The 20,647-nt window shown below is 39.6% G+C and overlaps 1 protein-coding gene across 1 annotated transcript; it reads right to left on the bottom strand.

Annotated features, from left to right (window-relative positions):
• Window positions 1–2,462: 2,462 nt before the first annotated feature.
• LOC147630126 (L-gulonolactone oxidase 3-like) lies at window positions 2,463–4,729 on the bottom strand. Its single transcript, XM_086811745.1, has 2 exons — window positions 3,715–4,729; window positions 2,463–3,600 (listed from the first exon to the last, which is right to left on the bottom strand). The coding sequence occupies exons 1-2, from the start codon at window positions 4,643–4,645 to the stop codon at window positions 2,738–2,740; spliced, it is 1,794 nt and encodes a 597-aa protein (XP_086667871.1). The 5' UTR covers window positions 4,646–4,729; the 3' UTR covers window positions 2,463–2,737.
• Between the last annotated feature and the right edge of the window lie 15,918 nt (window positions 4,730–20,647).

Below are 20,647 nucleotides of genomic sequence, written 5' to 3'. Positions count from 1 at the left end.
CCCACATATTAGAATTTAATATTAATTATGTATGTATGTATATATATATATATATATATATATATATCCATTAGTCGCATATCACCCATGATCTCACCAACCATGCCAGTGGTGTAAGTGTGGGGCCTATCCCCCAGGCGGATCATTAGTGTCCACCGCCTCACTAGATGAGCTCGATATCTCAACACTCCCCCCCCCTCGAGCTCAACTGCATCTCATGTACACCAATAAACTCCTATTAAAAGACCATGTACTCCTCTCATTTGATAATGCAAGAAATTTAGTGTTGTCATCGTTCTCTCTTTCCTTCTCTCAATAATCATGAATGGATCTCATGCTTATCCTCCATAATTCCTACACTACATGCCCATAAATTTCTCCTATCTGCCTTACCAATGGAAGAATTTGAGCAAAGCCATGCCAGAGGGGAGAGGGGAGATAACATGCACTTATTATTATTATTATTAGCATATGTATATATTCTAATCTAGTCTCTCGACAATGGCCAGTACCTATCAAATTTAGCCCGCGTTCTCAAATAGACCTTTGAATAGACACTTGTCCCAAAAACACCTTGCAAGTTGCAGATTGTTTGAGCAAGGAGTCCACAGACTCCAGTCTCGAGGGTGCACACTCTACAGTCCGCCGACATGGGTCACTGTTTGTGCTCCAGCCTCTAACTTCCAAGCAACATGTTGCCCCTTGCGCCATCTGGGCTGCAGCGGCTAGCCTATTATCATTTATCACTTATGTCTGCTTGCTCCAGCCGACTCCTAAGCTCCAATCTCAACAGTTCTCTGCATGCTCGCAGCTTCACCATGCGCAGCAATACGCCTCCAACCCCTTGAGGCTTGCACGACCACCCACGGTGTCCCTACTAATAAAGAGGCACGAGCATTTGAGGGACGTGTCTCCCAACTCCTTGCGTGTTTTTGTATGTGGTGACATGATGTCACTGAAGTTCTATGAATACCTTGCATTTTTGTATGCTATGTACAATTTCAACTTACTTAGGAATATGTACAATTTATATGAGCAACCACATTTCAGCCCACCAGGAGCAATATGCCCCACTAACGGGTTTTGCAATGCCGAGTCCAATAATATTAAGGAGTGTAACATATTAAGGTTCAAAAGTGTGCGTTCTAGTATGATCTAGACATTTTCAGGCCTTTGTTTAAGTGCAGCCCGCCTGTCTGTGGGACTGCCCTGCTATCATTACCAGGTCATGGCGAAGAGGCATTTACTTCTCGTATCTGCATCATTCCTGTACGTGGGCAGGTTACTGACATTGCTCTGATGTTATAAAAGCTTGGCTTTTGATGATGGAGATATGGGCTTGCTTCTCTCTATGTGCAGCCTCCACCTGTCTCTCGCGAATGGCATGAATGAGCCAGAGTCTTGTTACCATGACTAACATATGTAGGGTCTTCTACCGCGATCACCACATAGAAAGTGAGCGTGCTCGGTACTACCTTGCAGGCCGTCATCATGGATAAACAGGGGCTAAATTCTCCATTCGAGAATATGCCTGACGATGATGATGTGGCAGTCTTTGAGGAAGAAGAGCACAGGATAGCAGATCTCTTCCAGCAGGTGGAAGAAGACCACAATCACAAAGCTGTTGAATTCCTGTAGGCTGTTGAAGGGCAGCACACCTACATTCCACTACCACCTTTGCTAGACATTTCTGATGCAGAAATATTGTGATTTCTTGTATATCTTTTGTTTTTGTTGCTCCTTGGTTCTATGGACATATAGTATCAACGATGTAAGCGCTTGTAAACGTGCTCAGTATTCCTTTTGGGCTTGTACCTTTTCCTCTAATTAATGAAAAAAAGTGCTTAGTATATATATGCATCTGTTGAATCCTTGCTTTCGTGTCTTTAAAATTACGTAAACTTTTTTTCAGCGCTTTCATTCCGTAGGTTTTTAAGATTAGATTCATTGGCGGTGGAGCGTGCAACCATTCAACGTTTTGCCATTTCATTCTTTGCAAACTTATTAAAATAAATTTAACTTAAAATTTTAATTAAAAAAATTAACTCAATAATATATCCTTTGGAAAAACCTTAGTTTATCCTAAGGTTTTTCACTTATTAATTAATTAGGGCCCAAAGAGCCCTAATTAATTAATAGGGATCTGATATACAGGTCAAATATCACCTTAGGAAAATGTGCAATTCTACAATTATCCGCAATCAAATTTTTCCCCATAAAATTATTAAGGTGAAATTGTCGTCAAATCAACCTACCTTCATTCCAATACTTCTCTTTCTTTTGCAAAACCTCATGTTATGGGTGATAATATTCATTTTTTTTGAATTGAGGTATAAAAATACTAGGCCATTATTTAAAATTGATTTACACATATTTATTTAAAACTGTTACAGGGATTTTCTTCCTTAAGTTTTAGTTTCACACTCTAGCCACTTTTTAATGAAAACGCTATTGCTCAATGAAGCCTTCAAAGAGAAAAGTTCCAATTATTAGCAAAAGAAGGGTATACTGAATGAAGCCTTGAAAGATAAAAGTTTCAATTATGTGCAAAAGAATAAGACTAGTTCAACAGTGAAATTTGTCTTATTCTTCGTTGCATCTTTGTAAAATTTTCATTAGAGTCGCATCAACATTGTAAACACTAGAGTAGAGTAAAATATGTACCTAGGTATATGCTTATGCTTGAGTTTGGGATTAAGCTCTGGACAAAGATTGGCCAACTAATTGACTCTTTCAGCTAAGAAGAAGCCACCGGAGGCGAAAATCGGCAAACACGTGCCTGCTGGAAAACCAAGCCGCGTTGGCACGTGTAGCCAACTTGGGGGGCACAATGCCGGTCGTTGCGGCAAAAGCAAAGGCCTTCCAAGGCACAATGGTCGCCGTCAGCCCTCGACGCGGTCTCGTGGATGCCCAAAAGCTCGTCGGACCAAGCGCTGGAGAAGAGGCCGTCGGGGTCGAGCTCGGCCTTCACCTGCAAGAATTTACTCACGTCCACCACCTTCTCCCAAGCACTCTGGAACGCCACGTTGCGGTTCTTACCCCAGTGCGGCTTGCCCTTGTGCTTCAGCACCATCATCTGCTCCAGCTCTTCCATCACGTCCTCATTGAGCCTTGGCTGCCCTCTGTCCTTGTAGCGGAAATACACCAACTCTACCACCGCGGAATCCACCTTGTCACCCAAATACGCATCCGATCTGGCCACAAACCTGACGTGAATACCGCCGAACATGTTGAGGCTGCACATGCCCTCCGGGTTCGCTTCCCTCAGACGCTTCACGTCTTTGACGAGCTCCGCCATCTTGGCAAGCGGGACAGCCACTGCGGTATGGTGGTACAAGATTCCACGGACACGTGGATCCCATTTGCATGTCCACCAGTCCGACGAATTGCCCTTGGCAGCACTGGCGGGCGACAGCTGCTGGTACACCTGACAGCCTCCCACAGTTTGCATTCGATGATTGAAGCCCACGACGGGGAACCCTTGGAACGAGCCTCCTACAGAATTCAGGTACCCATCTCCGCTCTTCATGCGATGCTCCACCATTTTCTCCCCCGAGTCGCACAATCCGGCAACGTTCCTCGCTTTCTCGACGGCTTCCTCTGTATCAATCAGCTCACACGTCATAATTAGCATATAGTCGGGTGTAGGATGAAATTGAGTTATGAATCATTTTACATGCTGTCACGTGAGGGGTAGTTTGAGAGAAATATTACGATGCGCCCTCATAGCTTCGATTTGAGACGCCAGCATGGGTTGCACAAGCGGGAACATGTTGGCGCCGTCGCCTTCCGTCTCGATGGGCACCACATCCTCCTCCTTGTACATGACTTTCCCGGTAGACGGGATCCAGAAGAGGCTTGCAAAAGCGTGGGATTTGGAGAACGGCTCCATACGCACCTCCAGGTCTTCATCGCCGGCCAAATTCATGGTAAGAGAGCGTTTGAACATGGACATCACGGAGAAAGTTACCTTGGACACTACGCCCAACACACCCAACGAGATTTTGGCAGCTTTGAGCGCTTCGTCGGTGCTACGGAGGTTGATCACCTTGGCGTAGCCTCTCTCCGGAGGCGCAGGAACAACCATTCGGAGGGCGCTCACGTACTCACTGATCACAGAGCCTCTCTGGAAAAAGCCACTGCCGTGGGAGCCTGTGGCTATGACACCGCCTATGGACACCCCATCCCAAAGCGGTGTGTGGGGAATGGTAAGGTCGTGTTTGGCAAGCTCTCGGACAAAGTCCCTCAGCTGCATGCCTGCGTCTACCGTGGCCGTCATCTCCGTCTTGTTCACAAATAAAGGATCAGGCATATAGTCGCGCATGCTTATCAGCAGGCCATGTTCGCCGCCTGGGCAGGCTATTTTGCTTAGACTGTGCCCAATTTCGGTGACGACTTTCATGTTCATACCCTCTTTCACTGCCTCTGCAACTGCGTCAACAAGATCGGATTCAGAGGCGGGGTACACGGCTTTGGACGCTTTGCACGGGGTTCCGTCTATCCAAGCCCCTTGATAGTTGGACAGAGTGCAACCTCCTGCGTCGCAATGCAGAGGGGGAGGTAGAGAAAGGGAGGCAGACGAGGGCGGCGCTAACATGAGCAAGACTGCAAGGAGTAAGGTTGCGGGAATGGATAGTTTCAACATTGTGAGCTCGATGGAGAGCACAGAGGAGACGCGGGATAATAGCAGAAAGAAAGTAGTGTCGTATTCAAACGGTGCGGTAGACAATGAGAGGTAGGTTTATTATAATCAACGCTGTTGGAGGGGGGGTTGGAGTGAGTGCGGCCCGTGGGTACTCGGTGAACCGCACAGAGAGGCTGGGATGTGAGCATTCCACGTCTACGCCCCGTGCTAAAGACGCTTTAATGTGGCATTGTGGCAGGCTTCTAAACAGGGAAGTTGGCGAGGCAACCGACGGAGGAGGGCCGCGAGCGTGGTTGTTTACAATGCGCATGACGACGTAGCCTACTAGCGCTAAATTTTCTTGTATGTATGTCTCTTGTTGTAGTGCAAGCGGGCGATGGAGACATGACATCACATCTTTAGAATGTTCCAGGCACGGTATACCTCTACTAGCGTGCCCACTGGCTGCTATTTACACGTGGCTTTTGTAGCTCCCTTCGAACTTAAATTGTCCAAAATACTAAATGCTCTTTATAGCATGTGACGTGTCTCGACTGCTACCTCACGGGTCACGTGGCTTGTGAGTCTCCAAGTGTATATAAATATATGTATAAGAAAAAAGAAAGAAAACCGGTTGTAAATTTGTTAAACCATGATTTTAAGCTGTCCTTTTTTTAAAAAAACTAAAAAAGCGTATTTCTGAAATTACTAAAGCCTTAATCTCAAAGGTAATTTAAAGGGTATAATTGGTTTTTTTTAAACGTTTTTTAGTGAGGCGGTTGGTACGTCTCTGTTGGCATCTAATACTTGTCGACGCATACCTGTTGAGGTGAAGTTTGAACGAAGATTTTAATTGCTTACTTGCCTCCCTTAAACCTTTATCAAGTAAAGTGGCTATCCTTTAATGCGCCATCAATATTTCAATTTTTCATCTATAGACATATGAAGATCATAGAATAGACACATTAAGGAGTAATTGCTATTGAGGCAGCAAGGGGCGGTGAGACCAGCTACAAAGTGCAAATCCTTGCATGGTTACGAGTAGCGAGTACGTGGCCGGTGGCAATCAAGAGGGTGTAGGGGTGTGCGTGGGCGGTGCATGTCGCGCATGCAGCGTGACTGATAGTTCGCATAGCGGGTTGGGCACAGGGTATGGGGGACAGAGGGAAGCAAGAAGCCCAAAGTTGGGGCGACTGGGGCTTTGAGGACTTGGACAACATTAAGAGGCCTCAGGCCACGCGAGGAAGGAGAGGAGACCCAAGATAAGAAGAGACTACAGGCAGATTGGGTTACAAAGAGATTACACCCTCTGTTGGTTCATCCGTCGCACCCAAGGTATGCACCAAGGTCTCATCGGCACTAAGTCACACGGGGAGAGAGTGTTGGGATCAATGGCTGTAAGTGCCGTCCGCCGTTGGATACGGGCAGCATCACGCACCGTTGGATTAGAATAAGTAAACGCAGTCTAGAAGTAAACTCGGCCCTGGATAGAAAAATGCATTTATGAAGGAAAAGTAGAAAGAATATGTAATCTAGAAAGGATTTCATGAGGAACTAGAAAAAAGTAACTTGCTTTGTACTAATTGAGCTTGATTATTTCAATGATTTGATTCATAGTCTCCTTATTGTCCATTAAGCTAAATATTATTAGTATAGTTATATTTCTTAATTTATCGCATGTTTAATCATAATGTTTGATCCTCCTTTGATCTAGGTTTTAATTATTGTAACATCGGCCATCCTTTTGCTACCCCTCTATCCTAAATCTAGGAGTAGTAGCATGTTTCTCGCCACCATGAAAAAACTCATTAGAATTATGGTAGCCATTAGGAAAATTTTGGACTCAACTTTGGGCCCTCTAAGAAGTGCCAACTAAGCTTAGAGAGAGAGAATCCAAAAAGCCTAAAAAATAAGGTGAAATTGATTTTGGCATATTTTCTCTTGGTATTTTCATGAGATATAAAAGATATATTTCTATTCTTAAATGTACATAAAAATGATAGAATATTGCTAGTTCTCAAAGTCTTCAATCCGTTCATGTACTATATGTACTACACGTGAACAATGAATTGGTCAATTCTCCAAGTTTAATGGCTTATATCTCAAAATCTCTACGTACAAGTCGAAATAGAATATTTCTTGAAATTTGAACCAAGGATCATCCAAAAATAGTTCGAGTTCCCTCCCTGAGAGAAACTTCACCTCAAATTTCGAAGGTTTTCAAGTTCCCTCCCTGCAAGAAACTTCACCTCAAATTTCAAAGGTTTTACATATCAAAGTTTGTAGGTACTGGTACCTTCAAAATCAAGGTTTTTCTTGCAAATTAGTTCGACTCTTTACTTCTTTTTACTATTTTGGCACCTTTCTCTTTCCATTCAGATTTTTCTACTGATCAAGAGCAAGGAGGAACATAGAGAGGATCAAGAGGATGGCAGAGGGATCAAGAGCAAGGAGGAATATAGAGAAAAGAGACATCTACAACCTGCACATCGAGCTTGAACATGAATATGAACCTCTAAGTAAGAGAAATAAACCTAATACTTTGTGTATTGCTTCTAAAGAAATGTTGAGGATGCAAGGGAAGAAAAACATAGATTTATGGATTGATGGGAGGTTATATCCAAAAGACCCTTTTACAAACTCCACACCCCCATTTAGGAATATGATATCTCTGCTTAACTTTGTTGGAGATGGCTATAATGGGCTCCTAGGATATACACATCATTTGGAAGCAACAAGCAATGTTCTTAAATTAGAAAAAGATTTGTTTGAGAAGGAGAACATTCATTTGAAGAAAACCATGGAGCATTGTGTGCAGAAGTTATTAAGCAATAAGGAAACCATTTTAGGGCTTGAAAAACAAATGTCTGAATTAAGACATAAGCAAACCTCATTAGGTCTCCGTAGACGACAAAAAAAACTAAGGGATATTGAGCAAATGAAGCTAGGAGGTGGTGGCATCAAGAAGAGAATACATGCAGTCAAGTAAGCTCCTTTCTATTAACTGGTTTATTGTTTCTATTGTGATATTTTATTATTGTTTCTATTGTGATATTTTATGAATAGCAATCATTATTGCATATGTTCATGTATATCAATTTCTGCATTTCAATCTAATATCAGATCATTATTGCACACCCTGATAAAGAATCAATGACAGAACCTTCTGACGCACATTTAAGTCTTCTTTTAGATCGCCAGTATGTAGAAGCACTGATGAACGAGAAGAAATATAAGAAGGTCTCCGAAAAGCAAATAGACAGCTTTTTCAGAGAGAATCAACTCAATCCACAGGACATCCAGGCAATACTTGATGAGGATGGTATATCACACAGAGGGTACTTAGCCATTTATAAGACTTTGCAGGAAAAGATGAAGGATTCTAGTATGAAAGGATCATTATTTCCAAATCCTTCTTTGGTAAAAAAAAATGCATAAACAAGTAAACGAAGAGGTACTGCAAGCATTGGGAACCCCATTTCATATTGAAGACACCTATGCTGCACCAACAGGAGATGTGGTCTACAATAGATACCTTTAAAATGTCCCTCCTCGATAAGAAAAGACAAGATATCGAGGATGAAAAATTCTCCATCTGTACTTGGGCAGGCGTCTTCAATGCAATTTCTGTCAGATTCTCCAAAAAGTTATTTATTTAAGATGAATACGATTGTTTTTGGAATATACATAAAAACTTTTTAATTTTTTAAATGAATATAGGTAATTTTCAACGTTACATTGCCTGCTTGCTCATTGGTTGGCGACTATTTTCTCTCTCTTCTAAAAGGCCCTCGTACACAAAGCCAAAAAGAAGTAGTAGTTCAAAGCATCCGAAATTAATCAAAGCATCCGGAATTAATCAAGCATTAAAACTTGTGAATAAAGAAAGAAAACAAGATATATATTGGAGGAGATCTAATGCATGCATGTATTAAGCATGTAGAATGGCGAGGAACAAAACAAAGAAATGGAAAGATTTGGATACCCATAGATCCATGATTAACATTCCAAATTCAGAAATGATCATATGCAAAAGTGTTATGACATTACACGAGAGAGAATATTATTACAAGAGATAGGAATATACTACTACTCCTTAACCTGCTCACTAACATCCTCGGGTGCATGAAGCCTTGCCCTTTTTGAAGATGGCTTTACAACATCCTGTAACTGTAAAACTGGAGGAACCCTCGGTTTTGTGAATCTGAGAAGCTCCCTTTTGCCATAATCACTTAGCATATTGGGATCCTTAATCCCACATGAACTGTGTCTATTTGGTATTGCAGGGTACGAGGGTAACGCTTGATGAGGAAAGCATTGGATGGGTGCTTGATGTGAAGGGGATGGTCAAAGTGGTCACTAGATGGTTTGTGTGGAGGAGAACGCAAAAGGACACGATTAAAGAATCTGCACAAAAATCGAGGACACATCATCATGACGCACGTGGCAGGTACCGTTGATCACACGTGTGACATTTATAGTGGCACGTGCCACGCGAGCGTGAATTCCGAGGCATAAAGTATACAATGTGCTAGAATACTTGCCCTCCTCACATGTCTGTTTAGCATAACATCTCCTCCACAAAAGACGTCCTCTGAATGAAGGATAACATTCAGCATGGCATCCTCCGACTGAAAGATAACCATCAGCATATCCTTAGCTCAACCAAGGCCAAGTACAAATACTCCAGCATATCCCCAGCTCAACCAAGGCCAAGTACAAATACTCCAGCATATCCCCAGCTCAACCAAAGTCAAGTACAGAGCCTTCTGAAAGGATTGTACCATCTGAGAGGGTATACTCCTGCAAAACTGAAACCTCGTTTGTTTCTTCCTTATATATATTCGATGTCTAGTCCAAGTCTAAAAGAATCTTTTTAGAAAATAGATATCTGCATCTGCATTGAAGAGCATATAAGTTTCGTTGTTGGAACACATTTTTTGTCGCGAAACGCGATTTCGATATGTCTTTCCAGCGAGAACCTTGAAAATCGCGTTTCATTGCAAATTTTGGTTTTAAGCTTTTCTGTTCTTTCACCTTGGAGTCATGTACATCATACATCCCTCTGCAATGACATGGAATAATTCGTGATGAGATAGTACTAAAGTTTTAGTGGGAAAACGTGATATGAACCAATTTTCCTAGCAAATGTTTTGAAAACGCATTTTCTGGCAAATCTCTTCCCTTGACATGCTCTCTCGTGGTGGAGAAGGCGAATTTCGAGCTATTCCATATCTTACTTGATTCTGATGACATATGGAATTTCTTGTCCTCCTCTTCCATGTTCTGTTCCATGATAGTTCTCATTATTGTACCTATTTAGCTTACCTTTATGGATGTCATCTTTAAAGGTAATTAACCATTTTGCTTATTACTCTTTCAGTTCTGATGATGGCAAGAACAAAGGAAACTGCAAGGAGAAAGGGAAGTGGGCCTAACTTGGCAGTGGCTGGAGGTCAAAGTCCTCCAAAGGGGATGTCGAAGTCCTCCAAGAAGGGCAAGCCCATGCACATGCTCCAGAAATGCCAAAAGAAGAGAATCAATCAGGGAACCAATGTTCTCAGGGAGATCAGGAAGGCACAAAAGGCTGTAGGCTTTGCAATGCCCATGGCTCCTTTCCAGAGACTCGTGAGACAAGTATGTGATTATTGGGGTGTCGGATTCAGGTGGAGTAGGACAGCCCTTCTCACCCTATAGGAGGCAGCAGAAGATTTTCTCATAGAGTTCTTCCAGGATACCATGCTAGTTGCTGCCCATGCACATAGGGTGACAATAATGAAAAAGGATATCAACACATTAGTGAGAGTAAGGTACAGATATGATAAAATTCTGAATGCAGAAGACTGGGATGATATTAAGATGAGAGACATCTTATTAATACCACCAAGCAAGAAGCCCTCTAAGGATGAGGAGAAGATAGAAGAGGTCACACACAACTATGAGACCAGAGGGAAGTCAGCCTATGAGTATTTAATGAAACAACAAGTGAAGGATTCATCTTCGGACCTAGAGTCAAAAACACTTGTTAAGGAGTTGAAGATACAAGAGGCTCACTAGAGACTGTATAAAAGCTCTTTCCCAGAGGAAGTTGTACCTGACAGATACTCTCATCCTGGCTACTCTCTAGTGAGTATTTTCCAAGATTATTCTTTCTACAAAAGTATCAATCCTTTTCAATCTCAAACTGAGTCTTTAAGTCTTTCCTTGTGCAGCATGTTCAAGAGCAAATTGCATCCTGGGGTTATGCATAGGATCTTCATCTCACTGATCCAGGAATCTCTTTCAAGCTCAGAGATCACACAGAGAGCAGTGTAGACATTGAAAAATGGTTCAATTACTGTAATTTTGAAGTAGTTGATGTCATCTTCCTACCATACCACTCCAAGTAAGTACACCTAGACTTTAGAGGAAAAAGGGGAGCTCATTTTGGGGCCTTTTAGGGTTTGGAGAAAATGTCTCATAACAACCAATCAGGAGAAGGCCAACGTAACGTAGAAAACCCACAAAAAAAGAGTGAAAAATAGAAAATAGAACAGTACTTTATGGTGGTAGAAGCGTGCGAGTTGAATAGGGAGATTTGTTTTTGATTCTCTTCTCTAATGAATTCGGAGGTGCTAGCAGCGGAAGTAGCACTTCTTGCATAGGACAGAGCCTCTCACTCGGGGCCTCGCCCATGGATATCCGAACAAGAGACTAATCCCTCGGTTCTTCCAAAATCGAACCCAGAAAAACTTTCCTCACCTAGAAAGCACGGGCGATTCTTCCATGATATTTTTATTCTAACGTAGTCAAGATCATCACTAACCAAACTGATCCGACTGAACCCGTAAGTCACATGGTCAGATCAAGGAAAAGACTTACACTTGGATCATAGAGACCAACGCTTTTTTCCTCATCGAGAGGCACAAACGTTGATTCTTTTCTATAGAACAAGGATTATCCGGGATTTACTTCATCTATCGTACCATAACAGAATTGAGTCTCATTTTAGGGATCCTTCAGTCTAGCCTAACCCCATCCAGTCCCATGGGTTAGCCAACCGCCCAACCACTGTAGTGATAGAATCCGTTTAGGAATTTGGTTATATTTTGTCCCGAGTACCAGGGAAAAGAGTTCCCAGGCCCCCTAGTTGGTGCTTCATGCAAACTTCAAGATAGTCACACCACTTACACATCCAATATGAAATTGCCCGTTTCACAGATTCAGCTAACTTTAAAACAATCTTTTAATGAAATCATAGTATCATTGATCATAATCCTCCAAAATATTCGGTTGAATTCCAGTTTCCAATCATTCCTTCATCGGTGTACCTATGGCATTATTGGCAACCATAACGCTTACTACCTGTCCACTCAGGGGCCTTTTCAATAGTTCCTAGCTCATAGTACCTAGAAATATATTCACTTATAAAAATCTAGATGGACTCTCTGAAGATCAGCAAGATCAACCAACATATCCATATAAAAGAGCCATGGACTCATCCGTTTGAGGACCAGCCATGGACTCATCCGTTGATTGACCAGAAAGGTCAACCAGATCCATACCCGAATTCAGAAAACAACTCTTACTCCTTGTTCCAATATCTTCCTCGACGCATGCGTGGGTATCTTCAGTGAGCCAGAGCCCGAGTACCGTATGGTCAGCACCCTCTAGGATCCTTCGTAGGTCACCTAGCGTTTCACTCATAGGCTGCTTCCTTGGTCCCTCATCCACCACCGTACCGGAAGCTCACCATTTAAATCGAACCGTGGCTGGTCAAGACCGACCCTGCTATGTGAGACGTCCTCCATTGACTCTCCGTCAGCTGTTGCAAGTTTATCATTTAGGTCTCCACCCACGACCTCATTCACAAGATGGTCAAAATGCTTCCCCAGCATTCTTGACATAAAACAGTCATTTAAAAATAGGTCATAAATACAATTTCTATAACGAACTCTCGTCTTTCCACATTGTTCTACATTAATCCACATTACTTAATCCAAGTCCATTCATATGTATTCCCTTCGTCCTTCATCCATTCTCATCCAATCACATTATTTTCTATCTCATCCAATCACATCATTTTCTATCTAATCACATTCTCATCCAATCACATCATTGTCTATCTCATCACATCATTGTCTATCTCATTCTCATCCAATCACATCATTGTCTATCTCATCACATCTTTCCACATTTATACTCATCACATCTTATCCACTTGCATCTACCCATATCCACATCTCATCATATCACATCATTCATTCACATCTCATCCATTCATATCTACCCTGAACCACATCACATCACATCCATTTCACCTCACATCTCATTCATTCACATCTATCCCAATTCACATCTCATCCATTCACATCACATCTCATTCATTCACATCTATCCCGATTCACATCACATCACATATCATCCATTCACATCTATCCCAATTTACATCATATCACATCACATCCATTTCACATCACATCTCATTTATTCACATCACATATCATCCATTCACATCTATCCCAATTTACATCATATCACATCACATCCATTTCACATCACATCACATCTCACATCCATTTCATATCACATCACATCCATTTCACATCATATCACATCACACCCATTTCACATCACATCCATTTCACATCTCATTCATTCACATCTATCCCGATTCACATCACATCACATCCATTCACATCACATATCATCCATTCACATCTATCCCAATTTACATCATGTCACATCACATCCATTTCACATCACATCTCACCCATTCACACTTATCCCGACTCACATCACATCACATCCATTCACATTCATCACATTCATTGTATCCCCATTCCATCACATACATTCTATCCACATTACATCATGTTCACATCTATCCACATCATATCTCATTCATTCCATCCACTTTACATCACATCCACATCACATCTCATTCATACACATCCCATCTCATTCATCCACATCCATCCAATCATTCACATGCATGACTATCCACATCCATCCAATCATTCACATGCACGACTATCCACATCTATCCATACTTTCACATCTATTACTTCACATCCACATATATTCACATCACATTACATTTCATCCACATCTCTTTACATCACATCACATCTCATCCACATCCACATCACATTCACATCCACATCTCTTTATATTACATCACATCTCATTCACATCCACATCACATTCACATCCACATCCCCTTACATCACATCACATCTCATCCACATCCACATCCACATCACATTCACATCCGCACATCACAACCATCCACATCCACATCACTTTCAAATCCACATCCCTTTACTTACATTCTTTCACATACACATCCACATCCATTTACTTCCCATCTCAACCTTTCACATATCCTCTCATCTCATCATTCACATCCACATTCATTTACTTCACATCTCATCCACATTCATTTTCATCACACCACATCCTATCACATCCCATTCACATCTTATCACATCCATTCACATCCTATCGCATCCCATTTACATCTGATCACATCTATTCACATCCTATCACATCCCATTTACATCTGATCACATCTATTCACATCCTATCACATCCCATTTACATCTATTCACATCCTATCACATCCCATTCACATCTTATCACATCCCATTTACATCTTATCACATCTATTCACATCCTATCACATCCCATTCACATCTTATTCCCATTTAGTAGCTTTTCCTACTTCGATACCGATAATGAGACTTTTTCTAAATTTCTGCCAATTGTTTGTCTTAGATAAAGGTTCTTTTTCTCGACGGCTATTTCCATATTCTTTCTCAATTTCTCAAATGAATTATATTCAATATTCCTCTTTTGAATAAAAGAATTCATAGGCTTTACAAAAATCAATTCTACCCATATTTTCACTTTTGATAAATATTCATAAATTGAATTATACTAAAAATTTCTCTTTTTTTCATTTTATTTCTTGGATCTCAAATATCATGGGAATTCCTCTTTTTACATTTAATTGCTTGAATTCTAAATGTAATGGGAATTCCTCTTTTATCATCAAATAAATTTATCTAAAATTCCTCTTTTCTTTAATAAAATATCCATTAATTCAATATGCCAAGAATTCCACTTTTACTATTTAAATGATTGAATTTCAAATGTCATGGAAATTTCTCTTTTATTATTTAAATATTTCTCATAAAATAAATTTATCTAAAATAAAATATCCATTAATTCCAATATGTTAAGAATTTCACTTTTACTATTTAAATGATTGAATTCCAAATGTCATGGGAATTCCTCTTTTATCATTTAAATATCTACGTGAGACGTCCTCCGTTGACTCTCCGTCAGCTGTTGCAACTTTATCAGGTAGGTCTCCACGACCACATTCTCAAGATAGTCAAAATGCTTCCCCAGCATTCTTGACATAAAACAGTCAAAATGCCTCCCCAGCATTATTGACATAAAACAGTCATTTGCAAACAGTTCACAACAAATACATTTTCTATAATAAACTCTCGTCTTTCCAGATTGTTCCACATCAATCCATATTACTTAACCCAAATCCAAATCATATGCGTATCCATTCTTAACCAGATACATCATTTTCCATCCCATCACATCAGATTCATTCACTTCACATAACATCCATTCCTATCTTACTCAAATTACATTACGTCTCATCACATCCATTTCTCATTACATCTCATTCATTCACATCTTATATCATTCATTCACATTCTGATTCACATGACATCTCATCTCATCCATTCCCATTTCTCATTCATTCACATCTTATATCATTCATTCTCTAGAGAGAGGTAATTCAGTTTTTAGATATCTTTGGATGGAAAAATATCCCTTCTTATTAAAATAAATTTCCCTGAAATAGAAGTTAAAAAAAATTCCTAAGGTGCATTAAAAATAAATTATAATGTGCACAAAAAACCTTAGCCTAAGGGCTCCTGTTTTCAGAAAATTTTGGATTAAGGTCCAAACAAAGGTTTGACAGGCCAATGAGATTAATCCAAATGTAGGGAGGAGATAAATTGAATAATAAAAGAAAAATCCCCCAAAAACGAGTAAATGCTCACATAAGATGAAGAGTGGGACTAAGGACCAAGGAAAAGAATTAAAAAACTGAATTTTGACACCTCAGTGTGGGGATCTCCCCTCATGAAGTAGGTGCCTTTTTCTCATCATTACTCCCAATTTTTAATCAATAAAATGAGATATTTTCATCTCTCCTCTCTCCTGTTTCAAAACTAGATCCAAAGAGTAAGCTGAACTGACCCAAAAATGGTCAAAAATTGACCAAACTCATCTAGAAATTCTAGAATCAGTTTACTTGTTTAGAGGCTCACTTTTTCCTGTAAATAGAAGCCTCCCTCTTTGTAAAAGCTTAATGGTGTTTATGCACTGTTACTCTACTCCTGTCTTGAGCCATCTACATTGAATTTTTTAATAATTCAATTATTTTTGGCCTAATCCTCTCCAAAGTGAATTGGTGGCCACTATTGCTTCAGACAATAGTAGAACCCATGTACATATTCTAATTACTCCATGTACATATTCACCTATGAATATGCATGGATATCACTGATATTAATTATTAAATTTCATTTCTATGCATAGAAAGATGCATAAAGGAATTTTTTTTTATAAAAGTGTTATTCTTATTAAAATTAATTTCTATGCATAGAAAGATGGATAAAGAAATTTGTTTTTATTATAAAAGTGTTATTCGTATTAAATTTGATTTCTGTGCATAGAAAGATGCATAAAGGAATTTTTTTCTATTATAAAAGCGTTATTCTTATAAAAATTGATTTTTATGCATAAATAGATGCATTGAGAAATTTTGTTTATTTTAAAAGTGTTATTCCTATTAAACTTGATTTTATGCATAAATAGATGCATAAAAGGATTTTTTTAATAAAAGTGTTATTCCCATTGAAGTTGATTTTTATGCATAAATAGATGCATAAAGAATTTTTATATCAAAATTAGAATTCTCTTAAATTGTATGTTTAAATTCTATGAGTATTTGATAAATGAATAATTAAATACTCTAAGAGAGAAATTTCTATCGTTTTATATTCACACGGATTGTAAAAAGAAAATTCAGGACATCTAGATCGAGATCGAAATATTCAGATAAATGATTAATTTATTCCTCATTGAAATTTGTAACTAATTTAGAAATCACTTAAGTGAATATTCAAAGAAAGAAATTCAGTAAAATAGTAACTAAATTATCAAACCTTTTCGAGAAAGATAGTTTAGGAAAAATCTTATCCGTCTCCTCGAACCTTGAATCAGACTATGACCAAGACCAAACTCTCTCGTCAGTTTTGAGGAAAGAAGGTGTGACCAGTTTAGAAAAATACACTGAAAACTCCCGCCAAATCTGAAACTAAGTTTGAGGCCCTTCAAATTGATATGTGGATCAAGGTTATAGAATTCAAGAAATTCTCGTATGAAATTCAGAATTCTGATCAAGAAGTTTTGGGGATACTGATTCAAGAAATACTCCTTGCATTCAAAAGAAAATCAAACTGAAAACTTGCTTAGAAACCCTGTTTTCTTAAAGGACTGTCTTACGCTAGAATGCTGGAGGGAGCACTTGGTATATATGTTTTCTAAGGGAAGTTCGGTTGCAACAACTGGCGGGGAGTGTTCAAAGGATGGCTCACGCGGCAAAGCCTGACCAGCCTTGGTATGGTTGAAAAATGGTGCGCTTCCGGTACGATAGGCGAGGGTCGACAAAGCGGTCCGTGAGTGAAGTGCCAGGACACCTAAGAAGGATCCTGGAGGGTTCTGACCAGGAGATGCACAAGCTCGCGGTGCCTATGATACCCATGCATATGTCGTGGAAGATATGTATGATGGACAAAATGATTATTGTAATCTGTTACTGGATCTCGTTGTTTGCTGACCAATTGGTCTCAACGGAGAGTCCAGAGTGATACTTTTTTTGAGAAACCAGGGACTGGATGAAATTTTTTTGGTGCTTTTGACATCACCATTGCTTCTAGAGTGGCTGAAAACCCCAAAACGACTTTTGAATCACTTAAATCGGACACCCGGAGAGAGGCAAAAAATCACCACAAAACAAGGGGAGAAGAGGCTCATAGCCATTTGGCGCACATAGAGGCCTTAGTGCACCAAATGGAGGCCTCTATGCATGCCAAATGGCTATGAGCCTCTTCTCCCCTTCTTTTGGCCGTTTTTGTCTCTCCGGGTGTCCGATTTAAGTGATTCAAAAGTCATTTTGGGGGTTTTTGGCTGCTCTGGATGCAATGGTGATGTCAAAAGCACCTAATTCTACATCAAAATAGATTTAAGTGTCTATAAAGTTTAGCTTTGAAGTACTTTTTCTTATCCAATGAGATGACGTAAGCCGTATTTAATAAAGTAACTCTACCTCATTTGAAAAAGATACCTGCATTGAATGTGTACTTGATCATTTTTTGAAAAGATACCCTCATTGAATGTGAACGTGACTATTTTTTAAAATTTTGCAATGAATTGAGCTATTTTTCATCGTTATGTTTGCTTCTTCCTCATTGGTTGCGCTCTATTTTCTCTCTCCTCTAAAATGCCCTCCAAATGACCTCTGAAATGTTCTAATGTGCATCGAGTTGATACACAACATGTACTTGGTGTGAAAAATTTGATGACATGCATCCACTTTTGAAAACTTTATTGTGTATGCAAAGTTGGTGCATGGCATCAACAGCAAAGTTGATGCACTATATCAACTTTTTCACACAAACTTGATGTTATGCATCGAGTTGATGCACAACATCAAAAGTTGATGTAGTGCATCAACTTTAAAAACAATTATGCAAAGTTGTATAAACGTTTTCACACAAACTTGATGTTATGCATTGAGTTGATGCACAACATCAAGTTTCTGTGGAAAAGTTGATGATGTAATGTAAGAACTCTTTATTTTTTAGGGAATTCATATGAGATGGTTTTTGATTAAGCTACACAATGTTAGTTAGGTTACATGTATGTGCAGTAAGTTATTTCTAAACCTAACCATAGAAGAACTATATCTGGAGGCACTGTCACCTCTCACGTAGTTAGACCAACAACTTATAAGCACTCGATAGGATGCATAGACAGGGTGAAGGGGGGGGGGCACGCCCCCTTCTTAGGGAGTATGGGGGGTGGGCCACCCCTCGGCCCAAAGGGCCGATAGTAAAACCTCATTGGTTTTTTCCACCTATCCGACAGTGTAATTAGTACTCATATAGTGACCGCGCGAGCCCAAAAAAGCATGTATAGTGGCTATGTGAGACAATTATTGTTTTAGGCCAAAAAGAACATAGTTTCTTACATAGAGTTGATGCACTGCATCAAACTTGTCCATGCAAACTCGATGTTATGCATTGAGTTTACCACAAGCTCGATGCACGACATCGAGTTTATGTGGAGAAGTTGATGTGGTGCATCAACTTTGCTTACTTAGCATGCTAAAAATAGTTATAATGATATAATAATTCAAAAGTCTATTTTTTTAACAAGTAAAATCACCCTAAAAGCACTTCATCCTGAAAAAACCATTGCTTTCTCCTTGGGCACTTTATCGCTTGCGCATATCTTCTTGCTATCCCCTTTTTCGACACAACAGGCAATATCTTTGCTTGATTTCATGCTACGCCGCTTCTCTATGTTTTCTATACCACATTGTGACTACTAAAATTTGTTGACACAAATATGGTGGACAGAAGAGAAGGCGACCTTCATCTAAGGTGAGATCTTCTTCTCCATTCAAACTTTTTCAGTTTTTTTTAATTTGATTCCGTTATTATAATGCATCCAATTCCCCATGAACTCGATGCAGTGCATTGAGTTTGCACGTAAATTGTTGAGAACAATCTACACTCAATCTTCTCCTAAAAGGATTTATCTCTAGCGTGTATCTTGACAATTATTCTTATTCCTTCTCCTCTTCCCTCAATGATCTGGCAACCATATCAATGTGCTGCATCAAAATCTAGGCCCACAAGTTCATCCCTTCTCATCTCTCTCTGGTTTTCCATACCACTTTACAACAATGTAAGTCATGTTTCAATGTTCTCTTGTTTATTGCCTTTTTTCTACAAAAATTAGTTTTTTTCTTAATTCATTCTTAAATTCTTCTTTTTTGATCATATAGAAGTAGAATAATTTTTGTTGTACTTATAATGTCTTCTGATTTCCTTTTCTTGTCCTATAGAAGCTTGTTTTGCTCTATTTTCTACATATTTTTGTTTTGATCTACTTATGATAGCCTTGTTGTTGCTCACTTTAATGGTTAGCTCCACCTTATTGATTTTTTTTATTTTGACTGATTGAACCAACTAATAATTATTTTGCTAAATCTATTTCTTTTTATCTATAAAGTAGGGGTGACGAGATGAAGAAGTCCTCTAAGAGGCCCGCTGTTGAGGCTCCAGAATTTGATTTACCTCCTCAAATACAAGCTACAAAGAAGGCAAGAAAGAAACGTTCTAAAAAAAATGCAAAGGAAGCCCAAGATGCTACTTTACCTGGGAAAAGATCCCTCTTCAACAAGTGGAGGCTTCATAACAACATGAGAAGAGAGATGGTGATGCAGGTGTCAAGCATACCAACACAATGTTGGATTCTATTGTAGAGAAAGAAGTAAAAACTCAAATTGATCAGGTTTTGGGACCATTGCCACTTTTCCTCCTCGGGATATAGCAATGACTGAAGTCTTCACCCAAAAGAGATTTATAGCTTCATCACCATCCTCTGTTAATGAAGATGAAGAAGAGAATCAGAAGGAGGATGAACCTATGTCTATTCCAGTGAGAGCTAGGACAAAGAAAATAAGTTATTATGTACCCCCAGGAAGAACTCATGGTTTTATAAATGCACCAAAGGATAGACCTCAACTCTCAGCACAGCAGGTACATCAATTAAAACTCTTACTTATCTTTAACACGAGTGGAGTCTTTCTGGGGTCGATGGTGGTCTTTTTCTCATCATTTCTAGGCACTCTAGCAAGGGTTATCTTCTTAG

The sequence above is a fragment of the Cibotium barometz genome, chromosome 17 (genome assembly GCF_041138505.1).
Source record: "Cibotium barometz isolate CiBa-2024 chromosome 17, ASM4113850v1, whole genome shotgun sequence".
In the NCBI taxonomy this organism is placed as follows: domain Eukaryota; kingdom Viridiplantae; phylum Streptophyta; class Polypodiopsida; order Cyatheales; family Cibotiaceae; genus Cibotium; species Cibotium barometz.
The sequence above is the reverse complement of the archived record's forward strand: the minus strand, read 5'-3'. Positions and strand labels throughout refer to the sequence as shown.